Genomic DNA, 21,168 nt, shown 5'->3' on the forward strand with positions numbered 1-21,168 from the left:
TCGTCGTGCTCGAAAGACACTAAAGCAAATGCCACCAGCATCGCGTTATCATTGGACAAGTGAGCCATTGCCACCATTAGTGTGCCCTTGTATTTGTTGGTCAAGAAAGTGCCATCTATAGACAACAGTTGACGACAATGCTTAAATGCCTCACAAAGCTAAGCAATGGGGATGTATTTGTTGGAGGCTTGGATAGGGGTGAGAGGAGGAAGAAGGGGTGAGCTCGGCCAAGAAGAGGATTTGGGGGCGAATGGGTGGCTGGTGGGCCCCACCCAAGCCTAACTCACTCACTTAGCACACTCACCATCCTACCGCCATGGCCTGCGACGGTAGGATATAACAACCTACCGCCAAGGGCTGTGAGTAGCTACTTATCCACATCAACAACGACTCACAACGCCGTTTACGTTGACCCGAACTATACCGCCAGGACCCGTAGCGGTAGTTTGTTACACCCTACTGCCGGATCGGGTGACGGTAAAAAAGGATCAGATTCAAATTATCTTTACAGTTGAGGTCAGATCGTGCTAAATTATGCAGGAGGGGTCAAAACAGTGAATTTGGCCGGAGGAAGGTCGTGATCGCAACTCAAGGGCAGCAAGCTCGGATGACCGTCAGATTGGAGAGCTAGACGGCGCGGATTGAGCGTAAGCAGCCCTCTTCTCGCCCTCTCTCAAACGCTTCGTAGGGTTTTTCTCTGGTCTCGGTTCTCGGTGAGGCCTTCTTCCCAGCTATCGCGACGGCGGCCGCCATGAGAGCCCTCCTCTCCCTCTCCAAGCTTGCCCGTCGTCTCCCCACCTCCCTGGCCGCCACCAGGGTCGCCCCGCCCCTCCTCCAACGGCACCTTCACGCCGACTCCGCACTTCCTCCTCAAGCTCCGCCCCCTTTTGCCTCCCGCATCCTCCAATCCGAAGAGAGCCCGGACCCGAGCACTGATTTGGAACATGCTCAGCCGGCCCCCGACCCTGTCCTCGATGAGTTTCTCGCCCGCTTGGTCACCGCGCTCCGTCCGACACTTGCGGCCGCCTTCCCCACCCACACCCGCCCCGTGCTCGACGAAATGCTTCGTCTTATCGCGGAGGCCGTCCTCAACCGCCTCTCCGGAGCCGATCCGGGGCCAGACACCGTCGAGCTCAGCGACGACCTCTGGGCGGCGGTGTGGGAGGTCAGCGCCTCCGTGCGCGAGGCCATGCGCCGGGACCAGGTCCGCGCCGACCTCCGTAACTACCTCCACTCCGACGATGTCAAGGAGATGACGCGGTTCGCCGTCGACGTAGGCATCCGCGGCGCTATGCTCCGCGAGCTGCGCTTCAAGTGGGCCCGCGAGAAGCTCGAGGAGGTCGAATTCTACCGCGGCCTGGAGGTTATGCGCCAACAGGCTGATGCGGCTGATAGCCCTGCGGCACCCCCGCCGGCGAGGCTAACCGCGTTGCCGCAGAGGAAGGGGGAGGTTAAGTTCAAGATCTCTGGGTTGGACTTGTCAGACCCAAAGTGGGCTGAGGTGGCTGAGCGGGCAGCTGAAGCTGAGGCACACTTTGTGCCGGAGGAGGCCAAGGCTGTAGATGGGAAGGCAAAGAAGGCCGAGGAGCAACTGCTGGCGACTGAGCCGAGGAAAGGCAACCCAGTTCCTGCCATGGAGGAGTGGAAGGAGGAGCTCCGACCAAAGCGCGTTGACTGGATGGCACTCCTCGAGCGGGTTAAGGCCCGCAATGTTGAGTTGTATCTCAAGGTCAGCTTTTCCACTTTAATGAAATCTAGTGTTGCTTTATGCTCTAGTGTTAGTTCAGTAGTTTTGCTGCAGGTAGTACTATGTTTCATTCTTCTATAGTGTGTTCGTAGCTTCAGTAGTTGTTGTGCCAAAATGGCCTTACTGCATGCATAACTAGTTCGTTCGTCAAACAGAAAATAGCACTGAGGTGACAATGTCTTCATGCCTAATCTGCCTTCATAATACACATCGGATTCCCTAGGTTGATCTCCGATCGTTTCATCTGACTACGCCTTTGTGATTTGGAGACAAATTGTTCTGCTCCTTGGTTCACGTAGTGTTTTTATGCCTCTGATGTTTGCGTTTTGAGTGGCTAGTTTGTGGACTGGGAGTCTGGGACATACAAGCCCCAGAATTGTTGTAGTATAGAACTGATATTTTGCTATCGCTCTTCCGTATCGTGATAGGAAAGGGCATAATCAGGTTGTTCTGGCATGGCTTGGAGACCCATATGTGCAAACTAATAATAATTAGGACGAAATGTACTGTTTGGAATTGATCTCGCTTTAGACAGGAAGGATATCTGTATCATGGTAAACTTTGGGAATCTGATTTTACCTCAATTCACTATTTAAAACTCCGAGCTTTTATGTGGCGGTTTAGCCCATGTAAGTGACTTTAGGAGTGAAGGTCAGCGCCTCCGTGCGCGAGGCCATGCGCCGGGACCAGGTCGGCGCCGACCTCCGTAACTACCTCCACTCCGAGCTTTTATGCGGCGGTTTAGCCCAGAAAACAATAGTCTAGTAGTCAACAGTAGGGTCCATCAACACAACTCTCCTTCTGTTCCCAAATATAACTCGCTGTTAACGTTCTATGGTCTGAATTATGCAACCACTAACTTTTATCATAACATACTGCTACGTGTTTTAGAAGTACTGCTACGGATATTTATTTCCTGGCATGATGATTTTGACGTGGCAAGCGCAAGTGCTTTTACATATGTTAATAATGGATATCAGAAAGGATTGATACCATGCTCTCCAAATGATGCATTCGTGGTTTGTGTAACTTTGGTATTTAGATGAACTTCAGCCTCAGTTGCTTTGATAATAACTTTGAACGCTATTACATGTGGCCCATGATGTGAAAGGTTATTCTTGACTGGCTTTTGTCTAGTATAGTAACCTGCTACTATTTCAGCCTTCTGTAAGTTGGTTAAAATTGTCTGAGTTTACATGGAAATGAAACTTCAGTTTGCGATGGACAATGTATATGACTGATCGAGTTCAGTCAGAAATAAACTGAGTCCAACCTCTCACTTAATTTACCCTTGTTTTCTCTATTTTTGGCATAGAATTGCTTGAGTTATGCATTCAAGTACATGGTTACATCAAACTACTGAAGGGCCGTAATGATGTTAGTTACTTTGCATAGCTGGCCAGTTAACATTTTGTTTCAAATGCCTGCACGGGCTGCACTAATTCAGCAAACACTAATACTCTTGTATAATTTCCCATGTGCACTTTGTTTCAATTTATTGGTTGCTGAAATTCTTAGCACTAATACCTCACATTTGCACTTTGTTTCAATTTATAGGTTGCTGAAATTCTTTTGGATGAAGATTCATTTGCTGCAACTATCCGAGATTACTCCAAGTTAATTGATCTTCACTCTAAAGCAACTCACGTGCAAGATGTAGAAAGGATACTTGGTAAAATGAAAGAGAAGGATATTGCACCTGATATCCTCACATCCATCACCTTAGTCCACATGTACAGCAAATCTGGCAATCTTGAACAAGCCACGCGGGCGTTTGACTTTATCCAAAAGGAGGGCCTCCAACCAGATACAAAACTCTTTACATCAATGATTAGTGCCTGTATTAACGCTGGAGATCCGAAACAAGCAGAGAAATTGGTAAGGAATATGGATGAGCTTTCCATGAAACCCAACAGGGAAATATACATGGATGTGATGCGGGCATATGCTGAGCGTAACTTAGTAGATGGAGCTCAATCGATAAAAACAAAAATGTCATTCGCTGGAATCGAGCCCCCATTGGAGTGCTTCACATTGCTTATAGAAGCATATGGACGGGCTGGCAACCCTGATTATGCATATGAAGCGTTTGAACAGATGAGGAAGAATGGGCATGAACCAGATGACCGTTGCCTGGCTGGTATGATTACTGCACTCATGAAGAAGAACCAGCTGGACCAGGCTTTGAAGTTGCTGCTGAGTTTAGAGAAGGAGGGGGTTAAACCTGGAGTTAAGACAAATCTGGTCCTGCTGGATTGGCTGTCCATGTTGCAGTTGGTGCAAGAGGCTGAACAACTTGTACAAAAGATAAGAAAGGCGGGAGAAGAGCCCCTAGAGATCCATGTTTACCTTGCTGATATGTATGCGAAATCACGCCAGGAAGAGAAAGCCCGCAAATCCCTCAAGATCTTGGAAGAGAAGAAGAGACTGCTGAAGGCTGATCAGTTTGAGAGGATTATAAGAGGCCTTCTGGTAGGGGGTTTCTCGGAGGATGCAAGCAAATATTTCAAAATGATGAGATCTCGTGGCTTTGTTCCATCAGCAACAGTCGAGGCCGGGGTCAGGGGCGTCGGTCGCCTGGCTGGCAGGTAGCTAGCTGGTCATGGCACTGATTCTGGTATGAAATCTAGCAGTAGCACCAACGACGTCACAGCTTATTCAGAGGAACTGATGTGATAAAGATCCCTATTATCGGGCGAATTTTAGTTGTTATTTAAGGTCTGTAGAGCATAAGCTCAGATGAAGTTGATGAGTGCGTGAACCCCTGGTGCTAGTGCCATGAATTTTCTGCTCTCATAAATCGGGTCTTGCACTTGTATTTCATATACTCCCTCCGTTCACTTTTATAAGTCGTTTCAGACAAGCAAAATTAAGCACGATTGTGAACAGAGGGAGTAACATGTTTTGTCATTGTAAAATCTGAATCGCCAGATTGTGCCAAGAAACAGATTTATTAATCTTTCTCGGAGCAAATACCCCCGAGTTTGTCCCAAGAGCTTTCACGGCTTGTTAGCACGTCTAAACGCGATTAGTGGTGAGTTCACTCTCGCTCCATCTCATTTTTTGTCTTCTATTTACTCCCTCCGTTTTAAAATAGATGACTCAACTTTGTACTAAAGTAGAACCCAGCAGGCCCCTCTCGTTTGGAAGAGAAGAGTTCACTCCCCACTTCACCCCAATCTCCCTCAATCTCATACATGACTACACTTACATAGCTCGATCAAACCAGCAACCGACCACCTCGCATGTTTTGAATGAGAACTTATGTAGCCCACTCATGTTTCAAATGAGGAAGTATTTTACAAGTACGTACATGACAATACATATAGTTTTACCGCGACACAAACAAGCCAGTCAATCCGCCGATTACTCTTGTTTTCCTGCCGCGGCTCCTCCCCGAAATGCATCCCCCAGCTGCCCCTCCTAATCTTCGTCATCCTAAATTTCAAATTTCAAAATCTGGCCATGCTGTTTGTCGCTACAAATCTTGCATCGGTGCTCGCATGGCCCTGCAGCTACGCAAGTGTGCAATGTTGCCTGCTTGTTTGAGTTTCTCTTCGTCTGTTGTAAGCGCATTGATTGTCATATACTACTACTAATCCGATACAACTTCAATTATTTCTATCATCCCGTAACAACACACATACTACCTCCGTCCTGGTTTATAGGTCCTCTTTGTAGTTTGTGCCAAATTTTGACTAAAGATTTAACTAACAAAATATTAATGCATGTCAAGAAAAATTATCTCATTGGATTCATATTTGAACATAGTTTTCAAAAATATAATGTTTGGTGACATGCATGAACATTTTGTTAGTTTAATTTATGGTCAAAATTTAACACGGAATACAATGGGGACCAATAAACCCGGACAGAGGTAGTACGTTACACTGAAAAGGTCTACAATTTTTTTTAAAGGCCTACAAATTTCTTATTTAGTCAAACGGTATAAAGTTTGTTCAAGTCTGTAGCAAAAGCTATCAAGACCTATGATACCAAATTAATAGATACGGAGTACAATATAAAATATATTTTTCATATTATATTTGTTCAAGATTGTAGTTGTTGATTATTTTCTACAAAGTATTAATCATTTGACTCTATCCAAAAATTATAGACCTTTTTAAAAACGAGGGAGTACAGTATTATTCAATTGGAATGCAAGTATCAACAGGTTCATCTTGAACGAGGGAGTACGACTTTGACGTTCTTCTTGAATGGCTGAACTTAAAGCCTTGCAGGATAACGACCTACTATGAGGTTGCAGCTGACACATTGCCAAGATTGGTACCTGAAGCATTCGTTGACGCACAGACACTTGTAAAACAACAAATATATGTTCATCTCATATATATAGGGCGCCGGAGGCAAACCACCATCAAGCTATGAGTTTCACACCCAGAATATAAGCATGCCATGTGAAATTCTCATCATTGTACAAGAAAAACCTTTCTGGTGGACTAATCGGACACAAATTATCACACATGCCTGCCGGTGACGACACACTGAACCAAACACCACGCACCAGTCACTATCTTTGAGCCAGCTTCTTAAGGTGCTGAAACAGCTTCTGCTTTATCCACTGCCGGTCATATGGCAGAAACGCATGGATTTCGTGATCATAGCTGCAAACAGAAAACATAGATATATGTTTAAACTCTGGACAGGAACATGTGAATCAACTTTGCCCCGCAGCGATCTAATAACGATTGATGATCTTAAAAGTTATATTGTACTCACACTAGCGCACTGATGTCAGCTAGGCCGTCGATGAAGTTGTACAGATCAGTGATGTCATAGGTTATCTTCGGGATCATTGGGTTGATATCCCTGATTTTCCTTTCATAGAGACCACAGATTCCTGCCATTTCCATGGAGTGGTAGCAAACAGTTAACGAATTTACAAAACAAAATTAAACAACAAGCAATTCTTGAGGAAAAAAGAATTTGTTTTCTATTACGGCATATGACGTAACCATCAGAGAGCAGTTGAGCATAGAGCAGGGAACATGAAGCATTGGTCCTTCTCAATAGAATACTTCTAATTTGATACACTGCCACTGAGGAGCTACCCAGTTCATCTTTGGTTTCCTAAAACTCGAGCACTCACAAGTTTAATGCATAGACAGATAGAGCCTTAAATATTGACCGTGCCTGCAACTAATAATAGGATAGGATAGGCACAGGCTGATCATTATTAAATTTCAAAACTAGTCATTTTTAGCAGTCAAAACTGAGGGGAAAGGCTTGTTAATGAGGAAAAAACGAACGAGGTTGCAAATGCAAAACATAAGAGCAAGTACACAAAATCTCCAGTTCACATGGTGATCACTATGATCGTGCTAATAATATTAACTGGGCTAGCTAATTGAACGTTGCAGCACAGGTTTCTTAAAGAAACTACACGTACCATCCAATGCATGGTTAATTGAATTATAATCCATGAACGTCCTGGAGCTCCTGTTTTGGGATGGTTGCATCAGAATAATGGTGTGCCTCCCAGCCTACAACATGCACAAAAACAGATTAAGATATCAACGCACACAAATTGCTCCAAGATTACCAATGGATGAACTTAATCTTTGTTAAATACCACAGTGAATAACAATGTATATTAATGGCTGCTAAATAAGTGGGATAAAGAGTTAATAAACTTGTCCGTATCTGAGTGTTGAATAGGTTTCTAAAATAGACGCAACTCTTGTACTAACAGAGCCAGTACTACAAAAGTGAAGATTGTCTAGAGTACCCATTGATTGCATGTGAGGTATGGTTCCTCTGTTTACACGGTTTGATTGATACCATGATAGTTCTTAAGTTGAAGATATTATGCAATTATCGTATCCACAAAACTTCTTGTCAGGTAGTAATAATAGTTGTAGAGTGAAGTAAACGCAACCCAACACGATGTCTTGCAACAAGCAATAGTATTGATAACATACTTAGTCATGCAATCGCCAAATAGCTTTCGTTCTGTTTGAGAAAGAGTAAAAATTTCATATCAAGGTCCAACAACATGCTAGATCCTTGAGGCAGCTGCTGGATGGCCGCTTAGCGCTTATCACCTACCCCGCTTAAGCGCAGGCTAGGTGGCAGTCTAACAATGCAGAAGATTGAAGAAGGCACACATTCGTGAAAGAAAATATAAAGAGAATAAAAAGGAGTCAGTGTAGACTGCCCAGTCCATTAAAGCACCAGAACGACACATATGCACACGACACGAAGTTAGGGCTCCCCCAAGATTCTCTTCCATGCAGCCGACTCCACCCCGTCCCCATTTCCGCTAGCCCTAACTCCACGAGCAGGCAAGCAGCAGTACGCCAGCAACCAGACAGGTACCACAACACAGCGTTCTCTCCTTCGCCCTTTCTTCCCCATGCTGCCTCCTCTCCTTCATCCACACTGTTGATTCCTCACGGGAGACGGTTGATGCGCCGCCAGCTGCCTACAGCCTCAGGCTTCCTCACAGCACCAAACGATGCCTTTAAGATCGACTACACATCACATTGATGATGGCAACTCATAAGAAAGGGGAAACAGACAAAATTGAATAATGATTCAGATAGCAGGCATTACTTCCTGGCGGTAACTACATGTTCTGCTTGAAAGATAAATTCTCATATTGTGCAAGCCAATAACTATGCTCTTCTAAATTGCAGGAAAGCTTTTCATGTGCATTTTGTAGGAAGTGTTTAAGCATAACTGATGGCGAAATGGATAATAAGTAAATAAGCAGCACTCTATCTTTAATACTGGGCCTAAATATCAGATATTTCTTTTTCTTGCCGAAATTGATTTTGCTCGATAATATGCCTTGATTGTCTCCTTGCCCATAAGACTACAACATAAGTATTTCATGTGAAACACATATAGGGGGGAAACAAAACACACAAAATACTTTGTTCCGCAGCCATCTTTATATTTAAGTCCAAAGGCTCCTTTCCTAAGCTATGTTGCACTGGCACGTATCCGACATGAGATTAGCCATTTTTGAAAGAATGGTGAGTATACTTTGTTTCACAAGCCCTGTTGTATATAATCCAAAAGGTATGTTAGGCGGGCGGCCAATATATGCATGATGTTGTCGAGAGTGATGTGTTGTGGCGTGACGGGGGTCGGTCGATTGTGGAAGATATGGGTTGAGTTCCAAGAACTCGGGGAAGAAAGTGATTTTTCCGTGGTCGCCACCAATCACCAAAGAAAATATATACACACTGAACATGCTGATCCAGACACAACCACCCCTAAACAGTAGGTTACAGGAGAAACGTGGAAACTAGTTGCTTCGATTCGAACTCAAAATCAATGCACATTATCTACGCCTTTTCTTGTACCAAACATTATTGCTTAACTACAAAGAAAGAAAAGACTATATGAAAAATGGGCAATGAATCAGCGAAATCGAGTTGTTCTAAGGATTCGGATTCGGCAGTCGAGACATCCATATCTATGGAATTACAAAAGGGATAAAAGGATCTGAATCCGACCCGAGGACGGACTCAAACCTTAGCAGAAACATAATCAATAGCGCTAGGTGATCATCAACGTCTTCGGATAGGCCATGGCTCGGCTCGGCTCGACACATCCTCCCATAGTCCCTTTTCTCAGCTTAAAACCTAAAAGGCTATACATAACCTACTTTTCTATATGCTCATAGTTAAGAAAGGCATGCCTAAGGCTCTAGGGTGGGTTTTGGTCAGAAAAGCGCAAGGTGCTTAATTGCGCTTAATTTGTGCATAAGGGTGGGTTTTGGTCAGAAAAGCGCAATGCTGTGGCAAAACGTACAATTAACGCCTAGCGCTTTTTTTAACTATATATTATATGCTTAGAAATAATAGAAGCTGGAAACATGGAAGATGTACCCTAACTAGCCGGCAGCAGGCAGTGCATTAGCGGAAAAAAACAAAAGGAGACAAGAGTTTAGATTCTACCAACTCCTCCAATCTACAAGACTACAACCAACCAACCTAGGTTTCGAAGGGAACTTCACCTGACCTCAGTGGCCGCACAAATTCTGCGGCGATGGTATACATGGAAGGAGGTCACCTAGACGAAAGAGAGGACAGGGGGCTCACCATGGCTAGGAAGGACTGTGGGGAAGGAGAGGATAGTGGCCCGCGCAGATCTGCCGATGCCCGAGAGGAGAAGGGGGGCAGCGGTGAAGAGCGGTCGCCGTCCCTGGTTTGCCGAGTACGCGAGAGCGAGAGGGCGAGCAGGGAGGCGCCTGGAAGATGTTCTAGGGTTAAGTTTTGTTTTTTTGTTTTTTTGAGGGGTTGTTCTAGGGTTAAGTTTTGTTTTGTTTCTTTTGAGGGGTTGCTCTAGGGTTAAGTGTGGGGTGACGTCGGCTCCGACTGGGCCGTGCCGTGCGACCCTGTCCGGATAGGTCCACGTTCACTAGTTAGACAACTTTTTCTTCCTTTATGAGGGGTCGCTGTTTCTAAAAAAAAATGGAAAAAAAAAAGAGAGAGAGAGGTCGCTAGCTGAACAACTTGCTCAGCCTGTCTGCGATGCCATGCAGTTGAAAGTCTGAAATGGATCAGCCCGGACAACTAAATTAATCTACACTGGAACCCACGCCAAATTAATCTTCACCATTTCCAGTATATTTCCTGAACAAGCAAAGAAGTACCACACCCAAGTATTTAACCTGCATAGCTTTTTTTTAGAGTATTTAACTTGTATAGTTTTCGGAGCCCGCGGTCAGAAGAGGAACTCCGACGTGAGGCCATGGCCAAGGTGGCGCGGACTGGTCTGCAGCAGCCGCCAGCAGGGCTTGCACGCAGGCTGTCGCCGGCGACTCGGCAGGTCTCTCACCAAGGGAGGCCCTCGTCAGTCCCAGCCGACACCGTACCTGCGGGAGCCTGGCTGGCGCTGCATACGGCGGCCGCGGCTCCAGCGGCCATGGACGTCTGCATCATCTCGCGGACCCATGAGATGGATGACATGGAGCGAAGACTCAAAACAGTTGTGGTCGCATACATTGGCGGTTCCAGGCCGGCGGTTTCGTCTGTGGAGGCAGCGGAGGCTATCGCGGCCCAATTGGATGTTCATAGACACAAGTTTTCCGTTCATAAGTTCTTCCCGGAGGATTTTGTTGTGGTCTTTGCGACGCCGGAGCTCAGGAACCAGGCCCTTGCGGCGGACTTCATTGAGCATGGCTTCTTCAAGTTGTTTTTTAGGCCTTGGTTGCGGCAAGCACAAGCAGTGTCAAAAGTGATGCGTTCTCAAGTGGATTTGATGATTGAGGGAGTGCCTTCCCATGTCTGGACGAGGGACAGGGCTGCAGAGCTCTTGGGTTCGGGCTGCCTGGTGGGGAGCTTGGCACCGGAGACAGCCAGCCGCGAGGACCTCTCCCTGTTCAAGCTATAGGCTTGGTGCGTTGACCCCGATGAGGTGCCGGTGGCGAGGAGACTGTGGGTGCCGGAGCTAGAGGCGGAGCTCAACCCGGCGGCTCGCCGGCCAACTTCCCGTCAGCTGCTCGAGTACAAGACGCTCATCCATATTGGCAGGGTCAAAGAGCACGCCGGTCCGGAGGGGTGGTTGTGGCCGCCAAGCTCAGATGTGAGCGCCAAAAGCGGTCTGCCAGAAGACTCGGATAGTTTCTCAGGAAGTGGGGAATGACGTGTGCTACCTTGGACGCGTGGAGTTTGGGATGTCAGAGGCGGTGCGCCGGCGGGAGGTGTTGCCGGTGGCTTGTATCGACAGGCGTTGATGGGGCGCGTGGGGCCCTCGGATTGGTGCATTCCGCCAATCATGGCAGGCGCCCGGGTGGCCGTGTCGTCGAGGTTGGGGATTACTGCAGCGCCGACGGTCCGGCCTCCGGCACTGGGGAGGCCGGTGGCGGCGGTGGAGCCTGTGCAAGGCCGTCAGCGGGAGCCTGTGGATCCGGGGTGCTCGGCCACAGAGAATCATGTGGTCGCCACTTTGGGTCAAGATTTGGTGGTTGCAGAGGGCCCACGATCACCTTCCCATAGACCAGACCAGTTTCCCCCTCCTCCCATTGGTGTGCAGGGCGTGGCGACAGAAGCTGTCGTGGCAGGTTCGGTGGATCCCGAGGTGGCTGCTTTGGGTAGACAAGAGATATCCAATGGGGCAGCGCTGGGATAGGGCATGGGGATCGCCAAGGATTCTGTTCGGTCCACACCCCTGGAGAGCGAGCCAGCCAATGCGGTGACGGTGCAGGCTGAGGTGGCAGCTACCACTGCTGCCGCGGGCCCAGTGGGACAGAGTTTGGGCGACCTGGCAGTTGCGGAGACCGGTCATGTGGAGCCCCAGAGTGGGCCAGCTCGTGAGGCGCAAAGAACGATGGGATCTCTGGATCAGGAGACAGCACCAGGGTGGGACCCGGTGGAAGAACTGCTGCCTCCCACTACCACGCCTGCGGAGGTGGGAATCGAGGACCCAGCTGGAGATTGCGACAGGAGGCTGGGAGAGGCTGGCCGCGAGGGGATGGACTGTTTGGTGGGGCCGCGCCTTATGGACCGTGCAGCTGGCATGGATGTTGATATGCACATGCACGTACCCCTCGACGTGACTATGTCCATGCCATGCAATGCACCATGCAACGTGCATTCGAGTGCTAGTCAGATGGATTGCGCAGATACGAGGCTTTCTTCTAAGGAGCAAATGGCACTTGTCAACATCAAGACATTTTGCGCGGGTTTGTTGAAGAAGCTAGCACCTCCTCTGCTTAAGGAATTTGAGGGATTGCGGGGAGTTCAGCCTGGGCAGGACCCGTTTACATCGCGACACACGACTAGGTCGCTTGGTGTGGGCGGTCCATGCAAATCCAAGGCTTCAGCAGCGGAATCGGTCCTACTCAAGATGCTCGGGTTCGATTGTGATGATCTGGCGGTCTCCGAGGACGCGCTAGGTCAACTGAGAGAGGTGTTTGGTTCACCTCTGCAAGAGCAATAGTTGAGGGCGATTGCAGCCATCTTTGGCAAGGCAATTTCACTAAACTTGGGAGCCGATCTGGAGAGCCGTGAGCTGGTGGCCGTCTAGGTCTCTAGCAGGGAGGTGGGTACGGACATGGAGCACATATTTTCCATGTCGTACAACAACTAGGAGCTGGTGTGTTGGAATGTGAGGGGACTAAATAGCCCCGCCCGGAAGAAGGCCCTTAGAGAATTTGTAGAATCTTTTCGAGTAGTTATCATTTGTATCCTAGAAACTAAGCTAGAGACGGTGGATCAATTTGTAATAATGCAATGTATAGGGCCAGCCTATGATGGCTTTTACTACTTGCCGACGTCGGATACTCGGGGAGGGATTTTTGTGGCATGGGATTCCACAAAGGTGCAATTGACAAACTTTGTCAATGATACTAACTTCACAACTGGATATGTCTCTTCTTTGGAGGGACCGTCGTGGTGGCTTACCATGGTGTATGGCCCGCAAGAGGATGCCCAAAAGATCATGTTCTTGGATGAATTAGCGGCGAGGAGGCAGCTCTGTCCTGGCCCTTGGCTGGTTTGGGGAGACTTCAACATGATTTTACATGCGGCTGACAAAAACAATGCCCTTTTGGATCGGAGAATGATGAGTAGATTTAAAAGGTTTGTGGAGGATAATGCGCTCAAGGAACTCTTCCTGCATGGGCGTAGATTTACGTGGAGCAGTGAAAGGGAGATTCCGACGTTGATCAAGATTGACAGTGCTTTTGTCTCAATTGATTGGGAGCTGGACCATCCAGAATGCTTGTTGCAGGCATTGTCAACATCAACTTAGGACCACCGTCCCTTATTCCTATCTCTCGAAGAGCATATGCACTACAAGAAAAGATTTAAATTTGAGAAGTTTTGGGTCAAGCTTGATGGTTTTTTGGAGGTTGTGAAGGAAGCTTGGGTTTGCGACCCGGAGATCACGGACCCTTTCCATCGATTGGACACGCTGCTCAGGAACACAGCCAAGAGTCTAGCGATTTGGGGTCAAAAAAGAGTGGGCAATATTAAGCTTCAGATCGCTGTTGCAAATCTCATGATCCTGCAGTTTGACTACGCTCAAGATATACGTCTTTTGACCACTGAGGAACGTGGGTTGAGGGGTATGCTCAAGCATCTGGTGCTTGGTCTTGCATCACTGGAGAGAACAATTTCCCGCCAGAGATCTTGGATTACTTGGCTACATGAAGGGGGTGCCAACTCCAAGCTATTCCATTTGGTGGCCAATGGGAGGAGAATGAAGAACTACATCCCAGCTATACATGTGGATGGTCAAGTCATTACGGATCAGGCCGGCAAAGAGGAGGCCTTCCTTAATGCTTATAAAGCTCTCCTTGGCAGGGACGTAGCTAGGGAGCACACAATGGACTTGGCAGCTCTGGATATGGTAGCGGTGGACCTTTCTGAGCAAGACTTAGTTTTCTCGGAGGCAGAAGTTTGTGCGGTCATAAAAGAGATGCCATTGGATAAGGCGTCGGGCCCAGACAGGTTCATCAGACTATTTTTTCAAAAAGCCTAGAAGATTGTCAAGGGTGATCTGATTGCGGCCTTGCATAAACTGTTCATTGGTAATGGAGTTGGGTTCGGGAGACTTAACCAAGCACTCATAACGCTAATCCCGAAGTCACCAGAGGCATGTGGAGTTAATGACTTTCAGCAGATAAGCTTAGTGCATAGTATGCCAAAGATTGCCTCCAAGCTTATGGCAATGAGGTTGAGGCCGAGGATGGGAGACTTGGTGCATATTAATCAATCAGTGTTTATCAAAGGCAGGAATATTCATGATAACTTTCTGCTAGTAAGGCAAATGGCACGCAGGCTGCACAAGAGAAAGGCCAAAGGGGTGATGCTGAAGCTGGACATTTCGAGGGCTTTTGACTCGCTCTCATGGCCATTCCTTTTCGAGGTGTTGTGAGCAAAAGGATTTTCGGACAGATGGATTGATTGGGCTGCCACTTTACTCACTTCGGCTAGTTCCAGAGTGATTGTGAATGGATCCACCGGAGCTAAGTTCATGCACGCTAAAGGTCTTCGGCAAGGGGATTCTATCTCACCTTTGCTCTTTGTTATAGCAATGGATGTCCTTACTGATATTGTGATCAAGGCACATGACAACGAGGCGTCAAGCTCAATGAATGGGTGTAGCCCACTGCAGAGGCTTTCGTTATACGCTGATGACGTGATCCTATTTATAAAGCCAACCATCCCGGACCTGCACTTTGTTCGTGAGGTCTTTGGCATTTTTGGAGAAGCTTCGGGTTTGAAGATTAACTTTGCGAAGTCGGCAGTGATCATGATAAGGGTCGAGCCAGAGGACAAGCAGCTGGTAAGGGACGCTTTGCCATGGAAGATGGAGTCTTTTCCTTGCAAGTATCTTGGCTTGCAGTTGAGCATTAAGCAGTTGAAGCGCTCGGAGTGGCATCCAATGGTGGATGCAGCGCTGCATATCCTTCCTGGATGGCAAAGAGGCTTGGTGACACGGCCAGGGAGATTGATATTGGTCAACCAGGTTATGAGAGCGAGGGCGACGCATCATCTGATCGTGGCTGAGGCACCGAAGTGGGCACTGGAGAAAATTGACAAAGGATGCCGGGCATTTTTTGGGGCAGGATCTAAAGAGGTTCATGGAGGTAGATGTTTGGTATCTTGGAACAGAGTGTGTCGTCCAAAGGAGCTGGGAGGGCTTGGTGTCATTGATCTACACAAGCACGGGATATCTCTCAGGCTTAGGTGGGCATGGCTTTCGAGAACCGATGAGTCGAGACCATGGTAGGGGGTGAACTGGAAACCTGATAAGCAAGTTCGTGCGGCTTTTGACAGTTTGGTGAAGTGGCAACTTGGTGCGGGCACAAAGGTGCTTTTCTGGACGGATCGTTGGATCAATGGTGCAACAGTTAAGGAGCTGGCCCCACTGGTCTATATTCAGGTTAGGACCCAAACTGCCAACAGAAGATGTGTGAGAGATGCATTATGGATGTATGCTTGGATGGAAGATATTGGAGGTGAACTTGACACGGAGGGTTTGACACAATTCATCCGGTTGTGGGAGATTTTGATGGAGGTACAATTGGTGCCAGACATGGAGGACAAACCAATTTGGGATTGGAATAGGGATGGAAAATACACGGCTTCCTTGGCTTACAAGATGATGTGTATTGGAGGGATTAGATTCCAACATTACGCTGCAATCTGGAAGTGTTGGGCACCGCTAGTCTGCAAGCTCTTCATGTGGCTAGCCATCCAGTATAGGCTCTGGACCTCGGACAGGAGATGGAGACATGGTCTACAGGACGAGAGATCACCTTGTTTCCTTTGTGATCAGGAGGAAGATACTGAAGGAAATATGCCCTAGAGGCAATAATAAAGTTATTATTTATTTCCTTATTTCATGATAAATGTTTATTATTCATGCTAGAATTGTATTAACCGGAAACATGATACATGTGTGAATACATAGACAAACATATAGTCACTAGTATGCCTCTACTTGACTAGCTCATTAATCAAAGATGGTTATGTTTCCTAACCATAGACATGTGTTATCATTTGATTAATGGGATCACATCATTAAGAGAATGATGTGATTGACATGACCCATTCCGTTAGCCTAGCACTTGATCGTTTAGTATGTTGCTATTGCTTTCTTCATGACTTATACATGTTCCTGTAACTATGAGATTATGCAACTCCCATTTACCGGAGGAACACTTTGGGTGCTACCAAACGTCACAACGTAACTGGGTGATTATAAAGGAGTACTACAGGTGTCTCCAAAGGTACATGTTGGGTTGGCGTATTTCGAGATTAGGTTTTGTCACTGCGATTGTCGGAGAGGTATCTCTGGGCCCTCTTGGTAATGCACATCACTATAAGCCTTGCAAGCAATGTAGCTAATGAGTTAGTTACGGAATGATGCATTACGTAACGAGTAAAGAGACTTGCCGATAATGAGATTGAACTAGGTATTGGATACCGACGATCGAATCTCGGGCAAGTAACATACCGATGACAAAGGGAACAACGTATGTAGTTATGCGGTTTGACCGATAAAGATCTTCGTAGAATATGTAGGAGCCAATATGGGCATCTAGGTTCCGCTATTGGTTATTGACCAAGAATAGTTCTAGGTCATGTCTACATAGTTCTCGAACCCGTAGGGTCCGCACGCTTAAGGTTTCGATGACAGTTATATTATGAGTTTATGAGTTTTGATGTACCGAAGGAGTTCGGAGTCCCGGATGAGATCGGGGACATGAGGAGGAGTCTCGAAATGGTTGAGACGTAAAGATCGATATATTGGACGACTATATTCGGAGTTCGGAAAGGTTCCGAGTGATTCGGGTATTTATCGGAGTACCGGAGAGTTACGGGAATTCGCCGGGGAGAAGTATTGGGCCTTATTGGGCCATACGGGAAAGAGAGAGGGGCTGCCTAGGGCAGGCCGCGCACCCCCCAAGGCCTAGTCCGAATTGAACTAGGGGGAGGGGCCGCACCCCCTCCTTCCTTCCCTTCTCTCTTCCCCTTCCTTCTCTCCTACTCCTACTAGGAAAGGAGGAGTCCTACTCCCGGTGGGAGTAGGACTCCCCCCTTGGGCGCGCCTCCTCCTCCTTGGCCGGCCCTCCCCTTGCTCCTTTATATACGGGGGCAGGGGGGCACCCCATGGGACACAAGTTGATCTACGGATCGTTCCTTAGCCGTGTGCGGTGCCCCCCTCCACCATATTCCACCTCGGTCATATCGTCACGGAGTTTAGGCGAAGCCCTGCGCCGGTAGAGCATCATCACCGTCACCACGCCGTCGTGCTGACGGAACTCATCCCCGAAGCTTTGCTGGATCGGAGCCCGGGGATCGTCATCGAGCTGAACGTGTGCTGAACTCGGAGGTGCCGTACATTCGATGCTTGGATCGGTCGGATCGTGAAGACGTACGACTACATCAACCGCGTTGTCATAACGCTTCCGCTTACGGTCTACGAGGTTACGTGGACAACACTCTCTCCTCTCGTTGCTATGCCATCACCATGATCTTGCGTGTACGTAGGAATTTTTTTGAAATTACTACGTAACCCAACAGTGGCATCCGAGCCTAGGTTTTATGCGTTGATGTTATATGCACGAGTAGAACACAAGTGAGTTATGGGCAATACAAGTCATACTGCTTACCAGCATGTCATACTTTGGTTCGGCGGTATTGTGAGATGAAGCGGCCCGGACCGACATTACGCGTACGCTTACGCGAGACTGATTTCACCGTTGCGAGCACTCGTGCTTAAAGGTGGCTGGCGGGTGTCTGTCTCTCTCACTTTAGCTGAATCGAGTGTGGCTACGCCCGGTCCTTGCGAAGGTTAAAACAACACCAACTTGACGAACTATCATTGTGGTTTTTATGTGTAGGTAAGAACGGTTCTTGCTAAAGCCCGTAGCAGCCACGTAAAATTTGCAACAACAAAGTAGAGGACGTCTAACTTGTTTTTGCAGGGCATGTTGTGATGTGATATGGTCAAGACGTGATGCTATATTTTATTGTATGAGATGATCATGTTTTGTAACCGAAGTTATCGGCAACTGGCAGGAGCCATATGGTTGTCGCTTTATTGTATGAAATGCAAACGCCCTGTAATTGCTTTACTTTATCTCTAAACGGTAGCGATAGTCGTAGAAGCAATAGATGGCGTAACGACAATGATGCTACGATGGAGATCAAGGTGTCGCGCCAGTGACGATGGTGATCACGACGGTGCTTTGAAGATGGAGATCACAAGCACAAGATGATGATGGCCATATCATATCACTTATATTGATTGCATGTGATGTTTATCCTTTATGCATCTTATCTTGCTTTGATTGACGGTAGCATTTTAAGATAATCTCTCACTAATAATCAAGAAGTGTTCTCCCTGAGTATGCACCATTGCGAAAGTTCTTCGTGCTGAGACACCACGTGATGATCGGGTGTGATAGGCTCTACGTTCAAATACAACGGGTGCAAAACAGTTGCACACGCGGAATACTCAGGTCATACTTGACAAGCCTAGAATATACAGATATGGCCTCGGAACAGGGAGACCGAAAGGTCGAGCGTGAATCATATAGTAGATATGATCAACATAATGATGTTCACCATTGAAACTACTCCATCTCACGTGATGATCGGACATGGTCTAGTTGATTTGGATCACGTGATCACTTAGATGACTAGAGAGATGTCTGTCTAAGTGGGAGTTCTTAAGTAATATGATTAATTAAACTTAAATTTATCATGAACTTAGTCCTGGTGGTATTTTGCAAATTATGTTGTAGATCAATAGCTTGCGTTGTTGCTTTCATATGTTTATTTCGATATGTTCCTAGAGAAAATTGTGTTGAAAGATGTTAGTAGCAATGATGCGGATTGGATCCGTGATCTGAGGTTTATCCTCATTGCTGCACAGAAGAATTATGTCCTTAATGCACCGCTAGGTGACAGACCTATTGTAGGGGCAGATGCAGACGTTATGAATGTTTGGCTAGCTCAATATGATGACTACTTGATAGTTTAGTGCACCATGCTTAATGGCTTAGAATCGGGACTTCAAAGACGTTTTGAATGTCATGGACCATATGAGATGTTCCAAGAGTTGAAGTTAATATTTCCAGCAAATACCCGAGTTGAGAGATATGAAGTCTCCAACAAGTTCTATAGCTAAAAGATGGAGGAGAATCGCTCAACTAGTGAGCATGTGCTCAGATTGTCTGGGTACTTCAATCGCTTGAATCAAGTGGGAGATAATCTTCCAGATAAGATAGTGATTGACAGAATTCTCTAGTCACCATCACCAAGTTAGTAGAACTTTGTGATGAACTATAGTATACAAGGGATGACGAAAACGATTCCCGAGCGCTTCGTGATGTTGAAATCAACGAAGTTAGAAATCAAGAAAGAGCATCAAGTGTTGATGGTTGACAAGATCACTAGTTTCAAGAAAAAGGGCAAAGGGAAAGAAAGGGGAACTTCAAGTAGAATGACAAGCAAGTTGTCACTCCCATGAAGAAGCCCAAAGCTGAACCAAAGCCTGAAACTGAGTGCTTACACTGCAAAGGAAATGGTCACTAGAAGCGGAAATGCCTTGAATATTTGGTGGATAAGAAGGATGGCAAAGTGAACAAGGGTATATTTGATATACATGTTATTGATATGTACCTTACTAGTGTTTATAGTAACCCCTGAGTATTTGATACTTGTTCGGTTGCTAAGATTAGTAACTCGAAACAGGAGTTACAGAATAAACATAAACTAGTTGAGGGTGAAGTGACGATGTATGTTGGAAGTGGTTCCAAGATTGATATGATCATCATCGCACACTCCCTATACTTTCGAGATTAGTGTTGAACCTAAATAAATGTTATTTGGTGTTTGCGTTGGGCATGAATATGATTTGATCATGTTTATTGCAATATGGTTATTCATTTAAAATCAGAGAATAATTGTTGTTCTGTTTAAATGAATAAAACCTTTGATGGTCATACACCCAATGAAAATGGTTTGTTGGATCTCGGTCGTAGTGATATACATATTCATAATATTGATGCCAAAAGATGCAAAGTTGATAATGATAGTGCAACTTATTTGTGGCACTGCCATTTGGGTCATATCGGTGTAAAGCGCATGAAGAAACTCCATAAAGATGGATTTTCGGAATCACTTGGTTATGAATCATTTGATGCTTGCGAACCGTGCCTTTTGGGCAAGATGACTAAAAACTCCGTTCTCCGGAACAATGGAACAAGCTACTGACTTATTGGAAATAATACATACTGATGTATGCGATCCAATGAGTGTTGATGCTCGTGGCAAGTATCGTTATTTTCTGACCTTCACAAAATGATTTGAGTAGATATGGGTATATCTACTTGATGAAACATAAGTCTGAAATAATTGAAAGGTTCAAAGAATTTCAGAGTGAAGTGGAAAAATCATCGTAACAAGAAAATAAAGTTTCTACGATCTGATCGCGGAGATGAATATTTGAGTTACGAGTTTGGTCTTCAGTTAAAACAATGTGGAATAGTTTCACAGCTCACGCCACCTGGAACACCACAACGTTATGGTGTGTCCGAACGTCGTAACCACACTTTATTGGATATGGTGCGATCTATGATGTCTCTTATCAGTTTTACCACTATCGTTTTTGGGGTTGTGCATTAGAGACAGCTGCATTCACGTTTAAAAGGGCACCATCTAAATCCATTGAGACGACACCGTATGAACTATGGTTTAGCAGTAAACCTAAGCTGTCGTTTCTTAAAGTTTGGAGTTGCGATGCTTATATGAAAAAAGTTTCAACCTGATAAGCTCAAACCCAAATCGGAGAAGTGCGTCTTCATAGAATACCCAAAGGTAACTATTGGGTACACCTTCTATCACAGATCCGAAAGCAAGATTCGTTGCTAAGAATGGATCCTTTCTAGAGAAGGAGTTTCTCTCGAAAGTAGTGAGTGG

General features: G+C 46.4%; 2 protein-coding genes across 3 annotated transcripts; one reads left to right on the forward strand and one right to left on the reverse strand.

The window, feature by feature from the left end:
* The first annotated feature begins 679 nt into the window (after nucleotides 1-679).
* On the forward strand, nucleotides 680-4,737 carry LOC119322153 (pentatricopeptide repeat-containing protein At1g01970-like). The gene is made up of 2 exons (XM_037595647.1): nucleotides 680-1,729; nucleotides 3,305-4,737. The coding sequence occupies exons 1-2, from the start codon at nucleotides 752-754 to the stop codon at nucleotides 4,337-4,339; spliced, it is 2,013 nt and encodes a 670-aa protein (XP_037451544.1). The 5' UTR covers nucleotides 680-751; the 3' UTR covers nucleotides 4,340-4,737.
* Nucleotides 4,738-6,065: 1,328 nt separating this feature from the next.
* LOC119324340 (enhancer of rudimentary homolog) lies at nucleotides 6,066-10,036 on the reverse strand. 2 transcript variants are annotated; one of them, XM_037598126.1, is made up of 4 exons: nucleotides 9,823-10,036; nucleotides 7,158-7,251; nucleotides 6,488-6,608; nucleotides 6,066-6,372 (listed from the first exon to the last, which is right to left on the reverse strand). In XM_037598126.1, exons 1-4 carry the CDS (start codon nucleotides 9,823-9,825, stop codon nucleotides 6,279-6,281), a joined length of 312 nt encoding a protein of 103 aa, XP_037454023.1. In that variant the 5' UTR covers nucleotides 9,826-10,036; the 3' UTR covers nucleotides 6,066-6,278. The 2 variants fall into 2 exon arrangements, with proteins under 2 accessions (XP_037454023.1, XP_037454024.1); XM_037598127.1 differs by having other exon boundaries at nucleotides 9,738-10,024.
* Between the last annotated feature and the right edge of the window lie 11,132 nt (nucleotides 10,037-21,168).

The sequence above is a fragment of the Triticum dicoccoides genome, chromosome 6B (assembly GCF_002162155.2).
Source record: "Triticum dicoccoides isolate Atlit2015 ecotype Zavitan chromosome 6B, WEW_v2.0, whole genome shotgun sequence".
Lineage (NCBI taxonomy): Eukaryota > Viridiplantae > Streptophyta > Magnoliopsida > Poales > Poaceae > Triticum > Triticum dicoccoides.